The 26297-nt window shown below is 39.7% G+C and overlaps 1 protein-coding gene across 7 annotated transcripts in view; it reads right to left on the reverse strand.

The window, feature by feature from the left end:
• Positions 1-26297, reverse strand: part of ATF1 (activating transcription factor 1) — a 46382-nt gene that overhangs the window by 19274 nt on the left and 811 nt on the right. For 2 of the 7 annotated variants that reach the window (XM_046663526.1, XM_046663536.1), the window contains exons 2-3: positions 19776-19874; positions 1974-2093 (exon numbers count right to left, since the gene is read on the reverse strand). In XM_046663526.1, the coding sequence (XP_046519482.1) occupies positions 1974-2093; positions 19776-19868 (213 nt within the window). In that variant the 5' untranslated portion in view covers positions 19869-19874. Of the gene's footprint in view, positions 1-1973; positions 2094-10593; positions 10730-19775; positions 19875-25763; positions 26020-26050; positions 26229-26297 lie in introns of those variants that run through there. The other 5 variants (XM_046663542.1, XM_046663518.1, XM_046663565.1 and 2 more) reach the window with 5 other exon arrangements.

The raw sequence follows: 26297 nt of genomic DNA on the forward strand, positions 1-26297 counted from the left end.
ATCTCTACCCTATTTCTATACTGATGCACATTACTCTAAGTTTTTGTTTTTGTTTTTGTTTTATCATTAATGCTATCTGATTTGGATTTTGGACATGCTAACTTTGAAATGCTATTGGATCACCACCTAACATCTAATTATTAGATAATGACATTGAGGAAACTGCTGAATATAGAAGCCTGTGAGTCAGGGAAGAGGTCTGGGCTAGACATAGAAATTTGAGAGTCAGAGCTCTTTAGATAGCCCTTGAAGCCAAAAGACTGGATGAGCTCAATAAGGGGATAAATATAGAGATGATCAAGGACAAAACCCAGGAACACTCAAACATTAAGAGGTTGGGAAGAACCAGCAAATGAGACCAAGAACAAGCTACCAGTGAGGCAGGAGGAATAACAAAGAGGTGTCTTTGGAAAACTAGCAAAAACAGTATATTGAGGAGAAAAGAATGATCAGCGATGTCAAATGCTGCTAATGGGAAAAGTAAAACAAGGACTAGGAACAGACCAAGATAGAGGTCACCGGGAAGGGCAAGTATGAACATATGCAATTTAAAAATCTGAAATAATTAGCTTTGTCTCACTTCACACTTAATGAGTTAACACATGTAAAGCATTTAGTGCATGACACATGGCGAGCACACATTAAATGTTAACTATTATTAATAATAAACTCTTTAAAACTACATCAACACAATAACTATATGCAAGTTTTAAGTTATAATAATATCTTACAATTGAGAAAACAAGTTATTTTCAATTTTTAAAATGTATTAAATTTCCCAACATTTGCCCAAAGTTGCATTTCACACCTGACTTCATCCTCATTTTAAAAAATAAAATAATCCAAACAGGTTTCCAGAAAGGACATAATCAATTCTCTACATTCCTTAATCTCTACAGAAAGCCTTTCCCTAAATTGTTTAGATTTAGATCTTAAATTTCCAGAGGAGTTTGTTTTACTTTCTATAATCTCTTTCAAACACAAGTTCTAGGGTACAACTACTTATTTATATCTTGTATTAAATGTATATCTTTTGATAGAAAATAAAGAACTGGCCACACATATACTAATAAATAATAACAGTAATGAATAATAACTTAAAGTAATAAGAAAAATAAGCGACTTTTATGTTTCCTCAAGTATCATGGATATACCATTTCTAATCTAAATCTTTCACTATTTTCAGTGTTTGTCCCTAAATTGAACTCAAGAAAATAATTTCTAAAACTAAGAGATTACTGGTAACTAAGATCAAGTATTTCTCTTTAATGACAGCACTAGCAACTAAGAGTAAAATCTTCACAGAAAAACTCGAAAATCCATGCAGCAGCCACCTTTCATATAGAAAACCACATAAGGATGCAGCTCTAGCGCTGACAACACTGCCAGGTACTGTAGATTCAGGAGGAAAAAACGAGGTATACAGCTTTTCTCCAGGATAGCTGATTTCGAAAAATGAGAGATAACCAGAGGCGTTCTGAGACTCCCAGGAGCCAGACGACAAAATGGGGAGAAAGACTAGAAAGAAAAAGAACCCAGGATGGCTCTTTCCTTCCTACTGTTGTCAGGTGTCAATATGAAGCTAGAGAGATATAAATGAGACTTTCCCCTACTATGAGAGAACTCTCTTTTATTTGACCTCCATATGCTCACATCACCCTTGCTTCAGAATTCTCTTTTTTCATGAAGGTATCTGGGATAAAAAAGTGCTTTCTCTTAAGAAAGCCATTCATTCTTCAAATTCTAAAACTTGCCCCAAAATTGTCTTATATTTTCACTGGGTAGTATATACATACATGAAACTAGAAATTCTAAAACTTTTCTATTTGCCTCATTTTTTTCTATAGTCTAATTTCTAAGACAACTTTATTATCTTGGTTTATAATATTCTAAGTACAGCAACTTCCATGTGTCCAAAGACTCTGGGTATAAAAGTCCCCTCTCTCAACCACTAAGTCTTTGAATTTCTGTACCGTTTGCACGTGTGGTGGGTGAATTACAGAAGACTGAGCTGTCTGGATGACCCCCTGAACCTGTACTTGCTCTCCAGGAAGAGGTACAATTGTCACTGGCGCAGATCCTCTTAATGACATCTAAGAACAAATAAAAATTCAATTAACAAAATACATATTGTACCTATGCACATAAGATAGCTGAGTTCTTAACACTGGAAAACACATTTTAGAGCTTATTATATTTAACCACATCTATTAACCAAACATTACATGTCTTCTATGGGCCAGAGACTGCACAGGAGATTGAGAGTACAAACTAATTATGACAAACAGAGTATGAGATATAATATCAGAGGAAAAGTAGAAAGTACTGTACCGTGGGAGCAAAGGAAGGGTGCTACTTCAGCTGGGTCTCTAACGATAAACAATTCCCTGAAGGTGTGTATGGGGGAGGGGGTTGGAAGGTATTTGGGGTAGAGGAATTGACTGTACAAAAACGTGGAGGCTCTTTAGAACATGCTATTCTGAACAGATCTGGTTAAAAACCAATCAAATCAAAACTCAAAAAGTGAGAGAAATACCAACTTTGGGCAGTGTCTTTAAAGAAAAATTAAATATCCCAAGTAACTAATTGAATCATGAAATTATTATTTATTTCTCGAAATACCACAATAAAATGCTAAATCAAGAAAAGCCCAGCCATCATCCTTCAAGGCTCAGCTCAGGTTCTGCCTCTTACAATAAGTTTTCTCAGATATTTTCAGTTAACAGAGATCTCTCACCTTCCTCTGGACTACTCTGGTTCATACCATTCATCTTGGACTTAAATCACAAAACAAAATCCAAGGCTGCTTCTCAGGTCCCGAAAGTCACCTTCCTGACTGCTCCCCTCTTTGCTTTCTTTGTGTTGGGCCCCAAAACAATGTCTTATTCCCTTTCACTGAAGGTTCTTTTCCCCCTCCCAAGATTGGATTAAATTCCAGTCTCATCATCCCCCAAAATGCCCAGGTCATGAAATTCTGTATATAAAATCTTATCCAGGTACTGAGAACTGCAAACTCTCAGCACAAACAACTCCATCCCAATCCCCCAACCCCACCAGACATGACCCAACTCCAGCACAGCTTCTATCAGCTCAAGGCCATGTCCCAGGATGACCCTCGCCCCCTTAGAATGCCTGCCTGAGAAAGATCAATGCTGCCAAAATAATTTACTGTTTGTTACAGCCCAACCTTGACTACAGCCCCCTGACCTCACTTTCCTTAGAGCATTTACTTTAGAAAACTTGCAATTGCAAATCCTTTCTCTGACCCTAAATCTTCTACAACCCAGAAATGTCTTTCTCAAGGACCTGGGAGCCATCCCTCTGAAATGTAATCATCAAGGATAAGGGCCCTGTCTCCCTGTCTCTGTGGGAGGGTAGGAGCCTAACTTTGATAAGCACCAATTAGCAAACAGATGGCTTAATCACAGGGACCAACCTCCCCACCTAACATCTTCAGCACTTTTCCTTTAGCACACCTCAGCCTTCAAAAAGGCTCCCACCTTTTGTTTCAGCAGAACTGAACTCAATCTACACTGGAGTCTCTCTTCCCTACTCCATTAGTCTGAATGAAATCCATCATGCTGCCTTTAACAAATGTCTGGCTCTGTTTCTCTTTGACATTATCCCAATACGAGGATACAGAAATTAAAGAGTAAAAAGAAACAGGATGCACAGATCTTAAGGGTCCAGCTCTAGAGTTACCATTACCCTCAGAGAAAATAAATGACACAACTAGAAGGACGTGCAACTAAGATATACAACTACGTATGGGGGGTTTGGGAAGATAAAGCAGAAAAAAAAAAAAAGAAGCTTGGCAACAGTTGTTAGCTCAGGTGCCAATCTTTAAAAAAAAAAAAAAGAAAAGAAAAGAAATGAAAGGTCCCCTTACTTTTCAGACCCCAACAGAAGCCAATCACTCAACTAATTGGGAGAGTTGGAGATGGGGTTAAATTACATTTTTAAAAGGATAAAAACAATCATTCTTCCGGGGTTTCTGGCAATCCTTATGATTTTGTGCAGACTGTGGGACTGGCAGACAGAAAGGAAAAAAGGCAGCAGATTTTGTTTTAGCTAGGAGTAGTCCTTCCCCTTAAAACGCCCATTACTCAGGGTCCCAAAGCCTGATGTCTTCCAACTCCCACTCTCAAACTTAAACATCTAAATCTTGAGATCGCTCTCAAAGGAGGAGGAGCTGGTCCCCCAATTTTAACCTGAGTTTGAAAGACAGATGACTGCCTCCACCCATTACTTTTCAGTGCTAACAGGGCTTTCTGCAATGATGGAAATGTTCTACATCTGCACTATCCATTATGGTAGTCACTAGCCACATGTGAGTATCAAACATTTGAAATGTAGCTAGTGTGACTGAGGAATTGATTTTTAATTTTATTTAATTTTAAGTAACTTAAAATTGAAATATCCACTTGTGGCTAGTGACTACCATATTGAACGGCACAGTTCCAGATCTTAGAACTATAAAACCTATTAGTATACTATGGCTCCAATCTCAGAAACTCTTTTAGGAGAAGTTAGAAGCAGAAAGGGGCTGGCCGGTGGTGTGGTGGTGAAGTTCGCGTGCTCAACCTTGGTGGCCTGGACTTCGCCAGTTCGGATCCCAGGCGCAGACATACTCACTGCTTATCAAGCCATGCTGTGGCAGGTGTCCCATATATAAAGTAGAGGAAGATGGGCACAGACGTTAGCTCAGGGTCAATCTTCCTCAGCAAAAAACCCCCAAGAACTAGAAGGACATACAACTAGGATCTACAACTATGTATTGGGGCTTTGCGGCGGGCAGCGGGGCGGGGGATTGGCAACATGTTAGCTCAGGGTCAATCTTCCTCACCAAAAAACATACCTTTTAAAAAAAAAAAAAAAAAACAAACACCAAAGAAGCAGCAGAAAGAGAAGGATTTTTCTGGAGCTGCTCTGGTTAAATGGGGGAGCTGCAGAACTAAAGTTCCCTGATTTCCTCTCACTCCTGGGGCAGCTGCGCCCAAAGCTCCTCTTATAAAAGGGACTGGGCAAAATTTAGCACAATCCTTAGGTACCTAATTAGGGGATCCCTGGACTGTAAACACTTGGGTGAGGGAGGGCAAGAGTTGGTAGAGTGGCATGGGAAAGAAGCTTCTATTTAGCCAGAGTTTGAAGCCAAAGTCTTGTAACTCCAGAAAGGCACACACAGTCTTTGGAGTCAGACAGGCTTGGGCTGATTTTCAGCAAAAGGTGCTCACTAGCTCTGTGATGCTAAGCAAAGTACTTAACTTCTCAGGACCTCAGTTTCCTCCCCTGTAAATAGAACTAACATTATCTTTTTCATAGAGTTACAGTGAAGATTAAATGAGTAATAAGTAAAAAACAAAAGATGGGGGAAAAGGTAAAGAGGAGGAGCCTACATATATGTCTCATATTTGGATCCTGGTCAACAAACTGTTAAAAAATGTGTGTGTGTGTACACACACAAACACACAATAAATAATCAGGAAAATTTAAAACACTAAATGGATATTTGATGATATTAAGGAATTTTTTAGGTGTGATAATAGTATTGTGGTTATGTTCTTTAAAGGAGTCCTTGGGGCCGGCCCGGTGGCACAGCGGTTGAGTTCGCATGTTCCGCTTCTTGGTGGCCCAGGGTTCGCCGGTTTGGATCCTGGGTGCAGACATGGCACCACTTGGCATGCCATGCTGTGGTAGGCGTCCCACATATAAAGTAGAGGAAGGTGGGCACGGATGTTAGCTCAGGGCCAGGCTTCCTCAGCAAAAAAGAAGAGGACTGGCAGTAGTTAGCTCAGGGCTAATCTTCCTCAAAAAAAAAAGGAGTCCTTATATTTTAGAGATACACACTAAAATACTGAAGGCTGAAATGATATCTAGGATTTGCTTCAATATAATCTAGCTGTTGAGGGTGGGGGCAGGGGCGGGGAGGAGGCAGGACAAGAAGCCCTGAGTTAATAATTGCTGAGACCGGGTGATGGGAACCATGAATAGTTCAACCTAATAACCTCTTCTTCTGAATATGTTTGAAAATTCCCACAATAGGTTTTTTGAAAAGTACCCAACACAATAGTGGTTGGTCCTGTCTGGTTCCAGAGCCCAGTGCTCTTTCCAAGACATCTTATCCCTCTTGGTGCCAATCAAGGAGTTTTACAACCTCTTACTCTGTATGGTCTCAGTTTGCTTCCCACACATCAAGTGTATCTGTTTTGCTTTTTCATTTCAAGGAAAAAGAAAGCACAGACTATTTTGACATTTAGAATAATGATTTGTTAATTACTACAGCATCAACTGTGGCAAACCCTTAAGCCCAGGGTATCTGCTCAGTTCTTAATGGATTGGTACTATTAATTCAAAACAAATGAAAAATAAAATCAATCAGATCTTTACATCTTTCAGTTTACTTTTTTTAATTGTTTTTTAAAGACTGGCACCTGAGCTAACATCTGTTGCCAATCTTTTTTTTTCCCCTTCTTCTCCCCAAAGCCCCCCGTACACAGTTGTATATTCTAGTCATAGGTCCTCCTGGCTGTGCTATGTGGGACACCACCTCAGCATGGCTTGCTGAGTGGTGCTAGGTCTGTGCCCGGGATCCAAATTGGCGAAACTCTGGGCCGCCAAAGCAGAGTGCATGAACTTAACCACTAGGCCATGAGCTGGCCCATTAGTTTACTATTTAATGTAAAGATAATTTAACTGTAATTTTGTGGTTTTAAATTTTTTCCAATAGTTAAGCCTATGCTGTAGACTTGCCCCAAAATGTCACTCTTCCAAGGTCTCAAAAGATTCAAAAGATTCTTGGACAGTCAGGATTTACACATGGTAAACACAAACTGACTGAAGTAAAGAATTCACACTCAACAGCATGCTCTCAGGAGAATGCTAAATCCATATAGCTCCTAGACAATTATTTACTTATCATTTTTCTTTAAAGCATCTCCTTTTGTAAATTCAAATGTACTTAGAAAGAAAACCTTATTGCACTATGATAAATACAAAGTACAACCACTTGCCATAACTATATGGTAACTATAGAAATAAATATAATAAAGACTGTGTTATTAAATATATTTTTAATTTAAAAACCAAACAAAAAACAGTAATTTAAAAACAACTACTAAGAACTTCTTACCCATGGTCTACAAAGCCCTGCATAGAATGGCTCCTTCCTACCTCTCCTGCTTCATCGTAAACCATGTTCCCCTAGTTCTGCTCACAGTGCAGCTTGACAGTCCCTTCTACTTCTCATGCTCCTTCCCACCACAGGGCCTCGGCGTAAGATATTCCCTCGCACACCGAGAAAGGTCTTCCCTTCCTTCCGGAAAGTTAACACCTACTCAACATTCAGATCTCAACTCCCACGTCATTTCCTTAGGGAAGCTGTCCTATTCCCAACAAGGTCAAATCCCCTGTTATAGGCTCTCGTACTAGCCTATGTAGCCTATGTGCTATCCTTTGTAGTAGCACTTCTCGGGGTCACAGTTTTACACCTGGGTGAATATGTGGCCCATGTCTTGTCTCCTCCACTAGACAGCAAGAGCCATAAGGGAGAGGAGCTTGCCTCTTTTTGCTCCACACTGTATTCCCAGCTAGAGTCTTAACCCAACTGGCACATTTGATGCTAAATAAATCATTGTTTAGTGAATTAATAAAGTATCTCCCAATTTTGGACATTACGACTTAGTGAAGTTATTCCTATAATTTCTTCTGGGTCTATCTTTGATTTTTCTAACTTGAATTCTCCATTTCCTCACTTCAAGACATCTGAGCAATTTTTCTACTTCCAGCCTAGCAACAGGAAAGGGTAGGGCACAGAAGATGAAGCTAACTTTCTCTGCTTCCTTAGGTCAGCATGGCCAGGGAGAAACGGTTTATACTCTAAATTTGACTAGGGCTATTCTCATTGTTGAGAATCCATCTTGTTCCAGCCAATGCCCTAACTAAATAAGAGACCTAATGTTTCTGAATTCAACACATCAAAATAAAAATATTCATCCATGCACCACCTAAAGAGATCTGCAATACCACTAGTGGCGGAATGTGTACCATATTCTGAGAAACGCTACACCAGAGAATTGGAGGGGTGAGGTAGTTAGACAAGCAAATCTTGGCAATATTATTTTTTGAATATCAGGATTAAGTTGGGATTAAACAGATAACAAGACTCAGTAAGTGTCACCTATGTGCCAGGTGCTGTGCTAGACCTTTAAGATAGAAACAACAGACAACAGACAGTTACTGCCTTCAGAGCCAATCACAAAGATACTGATTAAAAAGTATATTTTAAATATACTATTTCAGCACACATATGCCTCAACATATGGAATTTATTTGTTCTTAAAAGCCTGGCTGAAAAGCAAAATTTCACATCAAAAAAATGTATGAGAGAGTATATGGGTGTTTATGGAAAGAGGACGGAGATGTGCGGCAAAAGTTTAAAAAAATAAAATCATCTAGTTTTCCGTCATCTAGAAAAAACTGTCGGGAAGATAGAAATGAAGAAGGTAGGACAAAAAGGAGACATACTGTTATATTCTTCTCGTTGAGAGACGATTCTCAGTGGGTTTCTTGGGTTTCTACATGTCTTCCAAGCAAAGGCACTGACAACTTTTGTTCTGGATTCTCTTTTCAAGGATGTTGGTATGGTGAACAATTTTGGAAGATGAGATAGTACTCCCTTCAGGGCAAAGGGCAGATTTGTACACTGTGCAGAACAATAAAGGTAATGTCTCCCTCCAGGGCAAATGTTGGACAGGTTTGCTAGGAGCTGTCTTTAAAAGTTTGGAGTTTCCTAAGCTTGGAGTAGCCCCTCAGCAATGATGCAAACCCACTGCATGTGCAACATCCACTTGAGCCATTCTGCATTACCCCATGGGGTTGGAGGGCAAGGGGAACTGAGCAAACATGAAGCTCAGGCTGTTTGCTGTGCCACAAGTTATAAAGTCCTTTTTCTCTGAATCAGGATTCTCATGTCTTCTGCCAGCATCCATGAAGCTGAGGCAATCTAGCTTGTTAGCTTGCAGGCAGGGTAAAATCTCAGATCCTTCATATTTCGTGACACTTCTCTGTCCTCTGCTTCACTCATATTCTAAAGACTTTAGATTCTAAAATTATCAGGCCAAAATCTGAGACAGAGGAAGAACAAATAAAGAGTAAACAGAATCACCTATCAAGGCAGACATGAACTGCTCCCAAAGGAGGGAGGGACATAAAAGGCCAGGGTTTTCTCTAGGTAAAAACAGGAGACCGCCCTATTAAGCTGGGACTTCTAAAGAGCCACACCCTTGGGGTAAGGTCACAGAATGAAAGTTGTGTGGGTATTGGGGAGGGAAGGGCTGAAGAAGATGTAACTAGCTCTCCAGCAGACTTACAGCCCAGATTAACATCACCTAGATGGTCCAAAAAGACAAAAAGAGCCTCAAACCCTGAAACTGGCTCCCCAGGCACCTGCCAAATAGTAAATTCTTTCTGGAGAAAGGCACTCTGATCCTAGGACACAAAGAATTCCCACAAATAATTTTTCAAGATTAATGGATAGTAAGGAATAAAAAATAACCAATCACACAAGGCACCATGACCAAGAAGCGAAAACACAGCAGAATCAGACTTAAGGGATTTTAGATGCTGACGCTGTCAGACAGATTATAAACAACTGTGCTTACTATGTTTACAGAAACAGCAGATTATGCTTCAAGATAAGCTGGAAAATATCTTCAGGAAACAGAAAACTACAGTGGATTTGAAAAAACTAAACCGATTTTCTAGAAATAAAGATATAGAAATTTTTAAAATCACTGTTCAGCTATATCCCCAAATTAGACAAAGCTAGAGGGAGGATAGTGAGCTGGATGACAGGCAAAAAGAAATTATCTGAACTGCAACACAGAGAGACAAAGAGATGGGAAATATTTGAAAGATTAAGAGACATGGAGGACAGAGTGATAAGGACAAAGAAAGTGGGTCACATGCAAAATGTGAAGAGACAATGGCTGAAAATGTTATAGAGCTAATGATAAGACACCAATCCACAGATTCAAGAAGACTAATAACTCCCATATGAAATAAATAAAAAGAATCCCACATCTAAATACAACATTAATAGAAGCTGCAAAACAACTAAAGATCAAGAGAAGACTCTAAAAGCAGCTGAAGGAAAAAAGATTATGTTTAAAACAGCAATAGTCCACTGACTTCTCAAAGGCTGTCTCAAAGAGGAGACAGAAGCCAGCAGGATGATATTTTAAATGTGCTAAAAAAATAACTTAGAATTCTATGCCCAGGGAAAATATCTTTTAAAAATGAGGATGAAATAGGTATTTTCAACAAACAAAAACAGAAAAGTCACCACCATTAGCAGATTTATATCAAAGGAAATTCTATAACAATGGTTCTCAACCAGTAATGATTTTGCCCCCCTGGGACATCTGGCAACATCTGGAGACATTTTGGGTTGTCACAATGGAGGATGCTACTGACATCTAAAGGGCAGAGGCCAGAGAAACTACTAAACATCCCGCAATGCACAGTCCCCCACAGCAAAAAATTATCCAGCCCAAGCCAGCCCTGATGGCCTAGTGGTTAAAGTTCAGCGCTCACCACTCTGGCAGCCCGGGTTCGCTTCCGGGTCACGGAACCATACCCCTCGTCTGTCAGTTTCCATGCTGTGGCAGCGGCTCACGTGGAAGAACTAGAATGACTTACAACTAGGATATAACTATGTACTGGGGCTTTGGGGAGGAAAAAAAAAAAAAGGGAAGATTGGCAACAGATGTTAGCTCAGGGCAAATCTTTCCCTGCAAAAAAAAAAAAAAAGAAGAAGAAGAATTATCCAGCTCAAAATATGTATAATGCTAAGGTTTTTCTAAAGCATATACTTTAGAGGTATAATAAAAGGTAAAATAAAAGTAATCTCAAATGGAAGCTTAGACATGTAAAAAGGAATGAAGAGCTAAGAAAGTGATAAATATGTGGGGGGGGGGGAAACAAGTAATGTTGACTTTGCATAAAATAATTATGATGTTTTATGGAATTAAAAGAAAGATAAAATTAAGTCCTAACAATGACAACAAGTTAGAGGATAAATGGAAACAAATGTTCTAAGGTCAATGAATCATCTGAGAGGAGAGTAAAGTTATTGATTAACTTTAGACTTTACTAAGTAGGTATCCTGAAATTAGCATAATCACTGAAAAAGTAGTAATCAAGTTTATGTACAGTCCAAATTTATACCAGTGATGGCAGGATGAAACGAGAAGAAATAATTCAAAAGAAAACAAGAAAGGAGAGAAAAAGAAACATGGAACATGTGGGTCAAAAAGCATGAAATAAGATGGTAGGTCTAAACCTATATGTATCAGTAATTATGATAAATGTACAGGGACCAAAAGTTCTATTAAAAGTCTAAGATGGGACCAGCCCAGTGGCGCAGCAGTTAAGTTCACATGTTCCAGTTTGGCAGCCCGGGGTTCGCTGGTTTGGATCCCGGGTGCGGACATGGCACCGCTTGGCAAGCCATGCCGTGGCAGGCGTCCCACATATAAAAAGTAGAGGAAGATGGGTACGGATGTTTGCTCAGGGCCAGTCTTCCTCAGCTAAAATAGGAGGATTGGCAACAGATGTTAGCTCAGGGCTAATCTTCCTCAAAAAAAAAAAAAGTCTAAGAAACTACAATGGAATATTATTCAGCCATAAAAAATGAAATCTTGTGACAACGTAGATGGACCTTGAGGGCATTATGTTACGTGAAATAAGTCAGACAGAGAAAGACAAATACCATATGATCTCACTTACATGTAAAATCTAAAACAAATCAAAAACCCCCACCAAGCTCACAGAGAACAGATTGCAGACTGGTGGTTGCCAGAGGCAGAGGGTGGAGAGAGTGTGAAATGAGTAAAGAGGGTCAAAAGGTACAAGCAGTTATAAATAAGTAAGTCATGGAGGTGTTATGTACAGCATGGTGACCATAGTTAATAATACTGTACTGCATATTTGAAAGTTGCTGCAACAGTAAATCTTAGAAGTCCTCATCACAAGAAAAATTTTTCTAACTACGTATGGTTACAGATATTAACTAGACGTATTGTGATCAATTTGCAATGTACACAAATATCAAAGCATTATGTTGTACATCTGAAACTAATGTGTTATATGTCAATTATACCTCAAAAAGCAAACAAAAGCAAACAAAAACCACAATGAGATACTGCTACATATCCACCAGAACCATTACAATTTAAACTCACAATACCAATTTTGGGCACTTAAATGGATCAATAGTGCTCTCATACATTTCTGGTGGTGCTGTAAACTGATACAAGAAGTCTGTAAAACTGTTGGCAGTATCTTCTTTAATTAAATGTTTGCAAACCCTATGACCAAGCAATTCATGTGCAGCCCAGACATGTACACGAATGTTCATTAAGCACAATTCACAGTATCTAAAAATTGGAGGGAAAAAAGTCTAGGAGACTAGATTTTTTTTTTAAATCTAGGTATATAATGTTAACAAGACATACACCTAAACCATAAGGACACAGAAAATTTGACAGTGAGAAAAAAAGATGCCATTAAGATACTACCAAATTAATGCCAAGTTAGTATCAAATTAGACTTGAAGGTAAAAAACATTTCTAGAATTAAAGACAAAGAGACAATTCTCCTGGAATATACAATAATTTAAAATCTACATTCATTTAATAACACTGCCTCATAACACACACTCAATCACACAGCATAAATTGATGACCACTAGGAGAAATAAGTCCACAATTATAATGGAAGATTAATACATTTCTCTCAGTTAATCATAGAACCAGCAGACAAAAGTGATAAAAGACAGAAGATTTAAACAACACAAGCAACAAAGTTGACAATAATTATACATAAATTTGCATCCGACAACTGCAGAATCTACTTTCTTTTCAAGTGCATACTAAACATTTTTAAAATTTTACCACGGATTCTCAGATTTGTATTGCAAATTAATACCTGATTTATTAATTTTGTGACCAGAATCACTCACATTCCATTATTTAGTGGGAAGAGAAATCAAAGAATCACACAACTGCTTCTTAAGTAAAATAAGTACTCAATTATATTTTTTAGGAAAATGCACTGAATATGAAAAATCTGAGATACAACTTCAATATTTTTAAATGAATTCACCAAAGTTGGAGTCTTAATCTTAAAGACAGAAACTTGCTGGTCATGGTTCCGCTGAATAGTTGTAGTGATACAATGTACTAAATTTTCTTCCAAGGGGCAATTGTTGTTGTTGGTCCTATTACCACAAAAGCAGCTTTTATCAACAGAGAATGCTACTATGTGTACTCGTATTTCCTTTGAGAAACTCACATGTACTCAAGACCTGTTGGGTTTCCAAAATCCAGACATTTTCAGTAACCTCACCAACTCTATCTTAACATAGTACAATACTACTTTGCCACTACTACACTTCACTTGTAGATTAGAACATTCACTCTATATTTTGGGGAACATTCATCTCTTATCATAGATTGTCAAGGTAATACCTCTGGAGTTGTAGTGGACACTATGATGCAACTCCCAGATCCCCTTTCACTAGTAAAAGACTTATGCCCCAGATGCTGGCAGACAGTATTCAGTTGTCAGCCCTCTCTGGAATTGCCTTGGCTGATGAGAGTCACCTCAGCCGAGGTCGCGCACACATCTTCCCAGGTCAGTCAAGAGCCAATGACTGGTGCATGCAGGGATATAAAGGCCTCGTGGCCCGTTACCCCCATTCTGAAGAGTCATCTCAGCTTCAAAGCTCCCTATGGCGTCAGTTGAGGCCTTCCTTGAGACAATCACAGTCCAACTTCTCCCTCTGCCCAAACCTGCTTCCTTCTCTTCCTTTCTTTCCCTCCAACAGGTGGTAATCCCAAAAGGACCATATAATAAACCTCCTGCATGCTAGTCTCCACCTCAGAGTCTGCTTCCCGGGAAACCCAAACTGTGACAAAAGTCAAACTGCTGGAATTCAAATCACGTATCTAGCCTGACTAGTTGTATGACCTCTAGAATGGGGATTACAAAAACACAGTAGGTTGACATGAGGTTTGAAGGCATTAAAACACATAAAATGCCTAGAAATGCACCTGGTACACAGTGGACACAGTAAATGTTAGCTGTTACTATCATCGTTTTCCCATTCGTACATGGTTAAAGTATAAAATCTCTCTACAATATGAGAATTACTGAAAGTTATGAGCTGTAAAAGACCTTAGAGATCACCGTCTGACATCCTCAATTTCCAGATGATGAACGTCATCTGGAATAACAATAAGTGACTTAGTCACTGTTCCAGACTCACTAAGTGACAAAATCACGATTCAGACCAGATCGTCTGACGGCATCCATTGTTCTTTCCACTAAGCAAGGATGCCTCTCAATCTGCACACACTTTGTAATTAAATGAAATTCACCTTGATGCCGTCATTGAACCTCAGCTCTCCTCTGAAGAACACTGCCTCTCTCACAGCTCTCTCCTGCACTCCGCATACCAGGCGCTACAGATAGGGTGGTGTTTCCTCTGCTCTTCATTGCTACTTCTAGACCACTGCCTCTTCAAAGTCCTCCTTGAAAACTCCCAAGTTTGAGGCTCACAGCAGCAGACTGTCCTTGTGGCTGTCATGTCCCCACATTTCTTTCAGCATTTAGTACCTGGATCACTCTATTCTCTCCAATACTACTCCTGACATAATTTGGGGTGATTTCAATATGAAACATCATCCTTCCATGCCCGGGACTCTGTTTATGCTTCCTCTCCTCCAAAGCCATGGCTTCCAGCCTCCTCAGCCATCCACTCCCATTGTCAGACCCTAGACAGGCACTGTGGGAAAGACAATTCTTCCTTGTGCAGAAATATCCTCTTCAATGCCAAACATTTGGCATCTCTGATCCCTGACCAATAAATGCGAGTGGCAACCCCGCCCACACACATATTTCCAGACATCTCAGTGGGGAAGCAGTATCACTCCAGTTTGGAACCACTTACTTAAATCTTATAATTACCAATAACTGCATCCCCCCATAATCTCAAATTCAAGTATCTCTCTGAGTAGCACCTACTTCCCCAACTCACTACCTCTACTATTTGGACTCTCAACAATTCTGGGACTCCCCAGGAACCTATAATCCATCGAGCCTACTATCTTTCCCTTGCTCTTGACCCCATGAAGTCCCCACTTTCTTCCTTATACAGTTTAAACTTTGTGGTGCAGCACCATAATCACTGTATTGCATCCACCTTCAATGTCCTTTTCTTCCTTCACTGCAGTCCCTTGACTGAACAGCAACCCTGTTAACTCACGTACTCTATGCCTGTAACCTTCTTACACGTACCTGAATCTGACTGGAGAACAACACACAATTAACCTTAACAGTCTCACTTTAAATTCATGATCAGCAGCCTCAAGGGGACTGTTAATGCTCTCCGGCGATCCTACCACATATCCCCAGTCCACTTACATCACCTGTTGTCCTAGCAGACTATTTCATACTTTTTCCTTCCTCTCTATCTTCTCAAAGCATTTTATTTCACTGAAAAACAAAGAAGTTACCAAAAGAAACATGTCAGAGTATCTCATCCCCACTCTACCCACCTAACTTGTAAGTACTTTCTTTCTTATTATGAATGATGTACCTGTGCAAATATAAAATAAATTTTTCCACTTGTAGACTAACTCTCATCCACTTCCCTCCTCAAGGACATCATCCCAGGATTGTCCTCTCTCACCTGTATCATCAAATTTTCCCCTTTTATTACATCATTCCCATTGGTATACAAACAGGCTGTTAATTCCTCCCATCTTAAAAAGTAATAATACGGACCTACACACCATGCTGTGGTAGCATCCCACATACAAAATAGAGGAAGACTGCTACAGATGTTAGCTCAGGGCCAATCTTCCTCATCAGAGCAAGGGTTTCCCTGGTCTTCCTTGCTTTCCCCAATCTTTCTCATGAGCAACTACTGGAGGTCCTTGGAGAAAAACCTACAAGTGGGTGTTACCCTTATGTCTGTAGCTCCCAAGGGTTCTATATTCTCACACTAGCTTACACTTAGACTTTGGCAATTCATTAAAAATTTAGCTAAATTCTTCTTTCCCCCTATACGACAGCTTTGCCTTCTTCCTGTGCTCTGCTACAGGTGAGCCATGCCCACATCCCACCTCTGTCGGTTTGACAGAATTTACAATTTAGTATATTACAGCTTATTCTTGTTCTAGGGTGGGAGCAATACCCTTTCCAGCTTTCCACATCCTAAATGGAAGCTAGAAATCACCCCATGAGTTTAAATACCACCCAAATAACCACAACAACTAAATTTACATTTCTAGTCTGGGCCTCTCCCCTGGACTCTAGACCAAAAATATGCAACTGCCTACTGGACAAATCTACTTGTTTGGTTTGGCAAACAAACTCTAAGGTGGCCCCCATGAGCCCCACCTCCTGGTATTCACCCCTTTATGTAATCCTCTCCTCTTGAATATTGGAGGGACCTGTGACTTGCTTCTAACCAAAAGAATAAGGCAAAGATGATGGGATGTCATTCCTGTGATTATGTTACGTTTTATGGCAAAGGAATGGGATATCGTTCCCTTCATTATGTTATATGAGACTACATCCTGCTAGTAGACTCATTCTTATTCTCTTGCTGGACGGCCGTGTTGTAAACTGCTTATGCAAAGGGCCACTTGGCAGAGAATTGCAGGCAACCTCTAAGAGCTGAGAGTGGCCTCCGGCCAACAAAAAACTGAAGCTCTCAGTCTTACAGCTGCAACAAAATGAATTCTGCCAACAACCTGAGGGAGCCTGGAAGTGGATTCTTCTCCAGTCTAGCCTCCAGGTAAGAACCCAGCCCTAACCAATACCTTGATTGCAGTTTGGTGAAACTGCAGCAGAGAACCCAGCTAAGAAGTGCCTGATCCCAGAGAAACTGTGAGATAATTAATGTGTGCCGTTTAAGTCACTAAATTTGTGGTAATTCATTTTGCAGCACAGAAAATGAATACAGATAGTATCACAAACTTAATATACCTAAAAGCCAATTTCCTGATCGCTAACATCCCCCCAAAAAGAAAAGAAAAACATGCTCCAGTGTTGTCCATTCAATAAATGGCAACTCCATTCTTATAGCTATTCAAGCCAAAAACTGTAGAGTCAATCTTGAGACTCCTCTTTTTCTCTAAAACCCACATCCAATCCAAAAGCAAACACTGTTGACTTTACAACCAAGTTCTATCCAGAATCTAATTTTATCTCACCACCACCACTGCTACCAACTTGGTCCAAGCCACTGGCGTCTCTCATGCATGTTACTGTACGAGCCTCCTAACTGATTTTCCTGCTTCCACTCCACAGAGCAACCAGAGTGATCCTATTAAAATATCAGTCAGATAATATTTTTTACTCAAAACACTCCATAGGTTCCCCATCTCTCACAGATTAAAAGCCAAAAATCTTAAGAGTGGCATACAGGCCGACATTATCAGGCACTCCCCTCCCAGCCCAAAACCTCTCTGCCTCATCTTGTATCACTCCCCTCATTCATCCCTCTCCCACCACACTGGCCTCCTGGCTCCTCCTTAACCATGCCAAGCACATGTGAGTCTCAGAGTTTTACAACTCCTCGTCCACATCACTGAAGAGGTATCTCCACAGACAGGACTTCTCTGACCACCCTACATAAAAAGGCAAGTTCTCCCATGCCCACCAACGAAGCCCTATCCCTCCTACCCCGCTTTATCAGCCTCCACAGCACATATTACCAACTCACATCTGTTTTATTGCCTGTCTTCCCAAAACTAGAAAGCAAGTTCCATGAGAGAGAGTCTTTTGTTTATTGCTATATCCCCAGCTTATACCAAATGACTGAATATATATTATTGTATTAGATACTCTCTCCTTTACAGAATTTAGAGTCTAATCAAGTAGTCAAGCCACAAGAATTTGGATATAAAGTTAGTGACGTTATTTTTAAAAATGACTATAAAGTTATTTACCACCTAGAAACGCACTTATTCTACCTTACTGTAAATATGCTTCTGAGGAAACTGTGAAAACATACACATCTAACCAAAATAACTGAAATATATAACTAAGCCAACTGAATTAAAACATTTCTGTGAAGGAAGTTATTAACAGAAAGGTAACTAAAACACTCCATCATGATTTTTCCAGCACCACCTGGAGAAGATACCATTATTCTTCACAGATAGCCAAAGAATAGAGAAGAATGCATCAAGCTTGAAGGATTAACCCTTTAGGTCCCTGGTTCTCAAACTTTTTGGTCTCAAGACCTTTTTACACTTAAAAATTATTGAAGACCCCAAAGAACTTTTATTTATATGGGTTTTTAATACTAATACTTACATTTAAAATTAAAATAGAAATTTAAAAAATATTTAATAATTCATTTAAAAATAACAATCCATTTTTAATAATAAATTAATAACAAATCTATTACATGTTAATAACATAATATTTCCATTAACTAATTCCCCCCAAAAATTAGTGAGAGAAATGGTACTGTTTTACATTTCTGCAAAGCTCCTTAATGTTTGAGTTCTTCTTATTGGCTGAATTCTCTTATCTGCTTCTACATTAACCATGTTGCCACATGTTGTTTTGGTTGAAGTATGAGAAAAAAAGTCTGGCCTCACACTGATATGTAGTTAGAAAAGGGAAGAATGTTTTAATAGTCTTTCCAGATGATTGTGGATATTCTTCCTTGATACCACATCAAAACTCAACAGGTTATAGTTTCTTAAAGGTGGTTTGCAATGTACAATCTGAACTTAATGTATTCTGTTAACAAGAAAATCCATTGGTCTGTCTTGCACTCTGAATGGATCTTATACCAATGCGTGATTTTATAACTCAATTTTGTAACTAAGGTCTGAAACTACTGGGAAGCTGTCAAGTTCATAATGGTGAATACAAGTTTTCCAAAATTCTAATTTTTGCTCAAAAGTTCAAATCTTATCACTGGCAACAAATACTCTCAGTTGTTTTCCTTCAAGTGGATCAGGTGCATCAACCAGACAATTTGAAATTAAAAAATATCATCAGTTCTGCAATATGTATGCCTGTCAATTTAAATTCTCTACTAATATGCCTGTTTTCTAGTTCAGCAAAAATATTTCTCATATATCCACAATAAATCGACTGAAGATGGTTTACCTCCTGAAACTATTAGTCTCTGTTTCAAGTTAGTTCAAAGAACCAAATAAGTTTTCATTTTTCTTATGCAGCAGCAAAATTATTCTGAAAAAAAAAATCTACATAATCATGTACCACATAAGATGAAATCTACTTCTCCAAGTTTTGAGAAGTATATACATAATAAAACAACACTAAATATACTCTGTATTAAAGAAAATAAAACCAAATGATCTTGACAAGATATTTAAATGAAATCTACCTTCTTCCTTCCATACATTTCAACATTTTATGGGTTTTTTTCTTTTTTTATTTTCTTGCTGAGCTAACATCTGTGTCAATCTTCCTCTATTTTTTAATGTGTAGGCTGCCAGCACAGCATGGCCACTAACAACAGGGTGGTGTAGGTCCACGCCTGGGAAGCAAACCTAGGCCACCAAAGCGGAGCATGCTGAAATTAACCACTAAGCCACGAGAGCCAGCCCAATTGGTTCTTTTTTTAAACATCTGTAATTAGAGATCTGAAACGACAGATTATTCTGCATACAAAATATTACTAACTGGCTCAATATTTCGGCTGAGCCTTGCCTTACCTGTTGAGCAATATGAGAAATATGAGCTCCCTGAACTGTTGAACCAGGTTGAGGTGCTGTCTCTGAAGTGTTACTCTTGTGGGAATCTTCCATAATCAACTATAAGGGAAAAAAAGTCAGTTAAAAGATGCTTTCTAATTTCATTTTCAAGAAATCTTAAGACATTTCTTTTCTTAACATGCACACATTTTCAGAGGAACAAGACATAGCTTTTCTATACTATGGGCTGAGCTCAACTTATCCATGCTCAGTATGTTCCCACAACTCAGTTCTGGGTGCATAGCGATCTAACTATAAGATCTTAAAAAATGGCAAATAAAAAGTGCAAGAAAATATGTGCAGTATACTGCAGAGGTGTGTAAAAATTGATAACTTGGTTGCCTCCATGGAAGAAAATTGGTAACTATGGTACAGGAAAAGAACCTTTTCCTAGTGTAGTCTTTTAAATTTTTTGAATTCTGATCTACATGATCATGCTTAAGTTTAAAAAATGGCAAACACGTACATAAATTATTGTGACTAAATTTTCAAATGTTATCCTACTCAAGAAGTATGATGATTATCTTCCTGCCCATGGACACAAGCATTCCTTTCTCCAGTCTAGGGAATAGTTTCTGATTGCCCATATAGTTTTCTCTTCTTCCCCTAAAGACTGGTCGCAAGCTAATATCTGTGGCCTTTCTTTTGCCCTTCTTTTCTCCAAAGCCCCCTGCTACATAGCTGTATATTCTAGTTGTAGGTACTTCTAGTTCTACTATGTGGGACGCTGCGTCAACATGGCTTGATGAGCGGTGCTAGGTATGCACCCAGGATCCAAACCAATGAAACCCTAGGCCACCGAAGCAGAGCATGTGAACTTAACTGCTCGGCCACGGGGCCGGCTCTATGCCCTTATAGCTTTATACAGAGAATTTACTGAGTCAAAGTTGAGCAAAATAAATAAGTGAATGACTGAATGAATAGGTAAATAGATAAATAAATAAAACTACACCTAAGGAGGTTCTAAAGATGTAGATCATCTAGATAATCAACTGCAAGACATGTAGACTGGGTAAGAATGAGAATAAATGGGTTATGAGAGACGGAATATGTTAAATGGGAGGAGAATCACTTAGAAAAACTCATAAAGGATTTGGGTAGAATTTAAGGTTTTCATGGTTATGTGCAGAGACATAAAAAAAGAGAGGGCTGGCCAGCAAACATATGGCAAGATATGTTTGCTCAGTATCACTAATCATGAGGGATATGAAATCAAAACTACAATGAGATTATCGCCTCACATCCATTAGGATGGCTAATATTAAAAAAGCAGAAAATATGAGCTGGTGAGGAGAAATTGAAACATTTGTGCGCCGTGACTGGGAATGTAAAATAGTGCAGCTGCTATGGAAAATAGTATGGTGTTGCTCAAAAAACTAAAGATAGAATTACTATATGATCCAGCAATCCCACTTCTGGGTATATATCCAAAAGAACTGAAAGCAGGGTCTTCAGGAGATATTTGTACACCCATGTGCATAGCAGCAGCATTTACAACAGACAAAAGGCTGAAGCAATCCAAATGTTCATCGATGGATGAATGAATAAACAAAATATAACATATACATACAATGGAATATTATTCAGCTGGAAAAAGGAAGGAAATTGTGACACATGCTACAACATGGATGAACCCTGAAGACAATCTGCTAAATGAAATAAGCCAGTTACAAAAAGACAAATACTGTATGATTTCACTTATATAAGATACCTAGAGAAGGTAGAATGGTGGTTGCAATGGCTGGAAGAAGGGGAAAATGAGGAGTTCTTGTTTAATGGGCATGAAAAAGTTCTACAGATTGGTTGCACAACAATGTGATGTACTTAACGCTACTGAACTGTATACTTAAAAATGGTTAAGATAGGGGCTGGTCTGGTGGCGCAGCGGTTAAGTTCGCAAGTTCCGCTTTGGTGGCCCAGGGTTCGCTGGTTTGGATCCTGGGTGCAGACCTACACACTGCTTGGCAAGGCATGCTGTGAGGGTGCATCCCACATATAAAATAGAGGAAGATGGGCATGGATGGTAGCTCAGGGCCAGTCTTCCTCAGAAAAGAGAGGAGGATTGGTGGCAGATGTTAGCTCAGGGTTAATCTTTCTAAAAAAAAAAAAAAAGTTAAGATAGTAAATTTTATGTTATATGTATTTTACCACATCTTTTTTTTCTTTTTTTAAGATTGGCACCTGAGTTAACAACTGTTGCCAATCTTTTTTTTTTTTTTCTTTCTGCTTTTTCTCCCCAAATCCCCCCAGTACATAGGTCCATATTCCAGTTGTGGGTCCTTCCAGTTGTGGCACATGGGACATCGCCTCAGCGTGGCCTGATGAGCGGCACCATATCCGTACCCAGGATCCAAACCAGCAAAACCCTGGGCTGCCACAGCGGAGTGCACGAACTTAACCACTTGGCCACAGGGCCTGCCCCTAACATTTTTTTTTAAAGAGAGAGAGAGGGCAACTAGGTACTGGCTCTTAGCAGGACTGACTTAATAACTGTGAAGTTTAGGCCTACATATTCTTTCTTCTTCCTTTTTTTTGAGATCAGAAGAAATTCATTCTTAACGTCTGTATCGAAGCTATTGTTTTTAGTCATTGAGAAAAGGTATAAAATCACTTCAAACACGAAGTGTCTTTTTTCCCCTCTAAATATGTCACTAGCCTTTTTTTCCTAACATGAAAAACATACAACAGAAAGAAAAAAGGATGACAAAATCTTAATTACAATGTTGTCTAATTTCTTTTCAGTCTTATCTTTCCATAACTTTTAAAAAGTCATAAACATACTGTATGTACAATTTTGTATCCTCACATTTTGTATCCTGTTTCCATTTATCACAAATATTTTCTACATTTTAAATAGAAACATATTTAAAAGCTACATAATATTCCACCCAGTGAATGTACATAATTTGTATTTTTTTTTTACCAAACAAAATAATACTGTGATTAATATCTTTGGTACGTAAAGCTTTTTCTGTAATTAAAATTAAAATATTTAAAGTCTTCTGAAAGAATTATAGCTCATCAGAAGCACATAAGGCAGCAATGGGAATCTTTTAAAAAGTCATTACTAACACAATAGGTGAAAAATGGTACATTGTTTTATATTTCTTTAAATCTCCATTAGTTGTGTGAGCTATCTCTTCATATTATTTGTCCATCCGTCTACCAGAACTTAGTGTTTTTCTTATTAGCCTATATCATTTCTTCATACAAATTTATTTCTATCATGTTGATACAAATATTTTTCCAATATGACTCAACCATAATTATTTAAAAACTTTTAATTTTGACAAATTCATCTAGTGTTTCCTTTCTTTCTTCAGCTACTTTTAAGCATACATATACTCCTTTCTTCAGGAAGAGTGCAGCGATTTTTAATCTACACTGATACAAGTGTAATCCCACAGACTAAACACATAGCATCAAAGATGGAATTACATATTTTCTACATCCTATCTCCAGTGAAAAGGCCTTTTAAACACTACATTTCAGAAGACATAAGTTAGAATACAGAGAAAAGAAAAAAAAGATGTAGTACTAAATCACTGAAAGAAACTATAAAAGATTTTTAAAATGTTGTTAAATTACTGGAAATGATACTTGTCTATTTCACTGTGACTCACCGATTTTTCCCCCCATAACAATATCATTAGGAAATTCTACATCTAATGGAAACTACCATGATCAACAAAACAACACACATTTCCTAGTAAAAGCTGCCACAGTCAACAAACAACATTTTGGACAATTATTACGACCACATTTTCTATGGAAAAGAAGATAACCTATTTTCTATGATTTTTTAAAAGAGTAATCAACTACTCAGCTTTTTCCCAAAATGAAAATAGCCTTAACAGTTTCATCTCATTATAAACAACAATACATACACTCTGTATTTTTTAATGACGTTATGAGTATAACCTTTATCTGCTCACTTTTTTTAGCTATCATTTGTAAAACTTAGGTTAAGATTAACAATGATAAAAAGTTGCTCAACACAGGATAAATTTTACGTGTACAAAGGCATTTTCTGTAAAAATAAAGTAAGCCCCAGGCAGAGCTGGAAACTTAACATGAGACACCCCAAGTCTGGCAGAATCACAAAGGGGCAGTGAAACGCAGCTTCAAAATGGAAGTGAATTCAATGGAAATGAATTTGGGGAGCTGAGAAATCCCAGCAGGCTGTGATCTTGCTGACATACTGAGAATGTAAGTAAAGGCATGCCACTTTAAGAAAACTTCTGAAGAAAGGAAAATTATATGCTAGGCACTAATCTAAGCTTTTTTATCTATCATCTCCTGGATTCTCTAATTTAGAGGTGTGTAAATTGAGGCTCAAAGAAATTGTCATTTACTGTGGATTTCACAGTAAGATGTGAATGCAAGACCTGAGGCCAAACTGTTTTAACCCAAAGTCCATGTTCTTTTATTCCACACTGCCCCTCTTCCAGGAACACCCTCACATTTCCACATTTTCCACCTCATTAACTCCTACATTCAAGTTTCATCCCAAACTATGTCCCCACTGCTCCAGGTCCTTCCTTCCTTCATGCTTCCACTGTGCCTTGCAGAGATTTCTAACCAGGTTACTTAACACTCTGAACTGTGTTTACTGGCATGTCTGCTTCCCCGAGTCTTAAGGAGCCTAAGGGCAGGGCCTGTATCATGTGAATGCACGCTCTGTGCCCAGCAGAGACCCTCACACACACGGTAAATAGCCAAAATTCAACAAAGACTGTATAGTATTGTCATCTGATGAATGAAAAGGGTCTTAGTTTCCTCGTAGAGGATGTGGAACTATGATAAGATTGAGGGCAAGGAGTCTCTTGTTCAACATTTCCACAAGTGAACTCAGATCTCCCCTCAAAACAGCTCCGATTAGTCATACCGAATTTCTTTCAAATCTTCAAATGTGCTTGCCTTGCTTTCTCTCACCTGCAGGCTTTCACGGAATACTCTATTCCGTCTGCCAGAAACACTACTCCTTCTCTTCATGTGGCCTATTCCTACAAGTTATTCTTCCAGGCAGACTGTCACGTCTCCCCTCGACAGGTCTAGGAGCCCCGGCTGTATCCCCCCAGCACGCTACCCTCTTCTCATGGCACTTAGCACAGATTGCAAGGGCTTGTTTTCTGTCTCCCCCACCAGAATGCAAGCTCTAGGGAGTCCAAGACCACATCCTGTTCCCAATACAGCACTAAGACCTTGCACATTTATTATTGCGGGATAAATCAATGTATTTATTGGGTTTACCTACTTAAAACTGATAGAAATAACGGTTAAAGAAATATCTTTAGAGAATTACTTCAACCCAGTTTTAGAAACAGGGCAATTCAAGCACAAGAAAACACCCTACTTTAGAGCTGGAAATTCATTACAAATACACGGGATGACCTGTGGAAAAAAAAGCATTTTTAGAAGGGGCTGCCATCTACTGGTGATGCAGCAGACCTATCACAGACCAAACAGAACCTCAAACAGCTCCCAGTAACAGAGCTAACACATTCAACTTCAGGACAACAGTCTAACTGCACATTCTAAAGTCTGTAGGAAACACAGCATTTTAGTAAAACTGCTTATTTCTGTTGGTAACAAAATTCTCAAAATGCATTTTGCAAACATAAACAAACATAGTGTACAAACTCTTATCACAAACGAGGCCAGTCGACAAAGATGCTTGCCAGATCTATGCTGAAAAAGCCTCAGAAGCGTAAACGCTCTCAACGACTACCCTTAGCCCATTGCTCCTCAAAAGTTCACCAACGACCAGCCACCATTTGGCATCTACAATAATTTTAAGTTGATTGAGCCGCGAGCTTCACGGCCTAGCTGCCGCTGTGAAAGGCCATGCTTAGTTTTACGACACGGGAGAAAAGCAAAGGGAAAGTGTCCTCGGTTGGACCGTGTGTCCAGAGACAGACAGACGGGCTGCGGCCATTCCCCACTCGCCTTCCTCGCTCCTCGGCTGCACCTCCCCACAACCGCTTCGTGTGTCTGTGCGACTCGTTTGCCGTCTGTCTCGACTGTAAGCGCCATGGGGGTAAGGGCCGTTCCGCCCTCCCCGGCGAGGCGGCCCGGGCCTGGCACCCCAGGACGCCCGGTGCGCTCGGTGGGCTCCCTGGGGAGAGAGCTGGTCTCGGGCCCCGCTCGGCGGACTAGGCGCGGAGGCCAAGGCCACGCCGCCCTCCCCGCGGCTTCCCGCCCCAACCCCGAGACCTTCGACGGAGGGCGCTCGCCTTGGGCCGCGGAGGGGCGGCTTCAGAGGCGAAAACCAGCCCGCGGCCGGAGGGCTCCGGTTTTAATCTGATTGCGGGGCGGGAGGGGGGAGGAGACGACGACTGAAGGGACACCGCGGGGCCGCGGCGCGAGAACCGGAAGCGCGCGCAGCCGGGGCAGCGGGCAGCCCCTCCCCCTCCCCCCGCGCGCCCGCCGCGCCCCTCCCCCCCCCCGCCGCCGCCCGCGCGCGACCCCCACCCGGCGCCC

Source organism: Equus quagga, chromosome 1, assembly GCF_021613505.1.
Source record: "Equus quagga isolate Etosha38 chromosome 1, UCLA_HA_Equagga_1.0, whole genome shotgun sequence".
NCBI classification, from domain to species: Eukaryota; Metazoa; Chordata; class Mammalia; order Perissodactyla; family Equidae; genus Equus; species Equus quagga.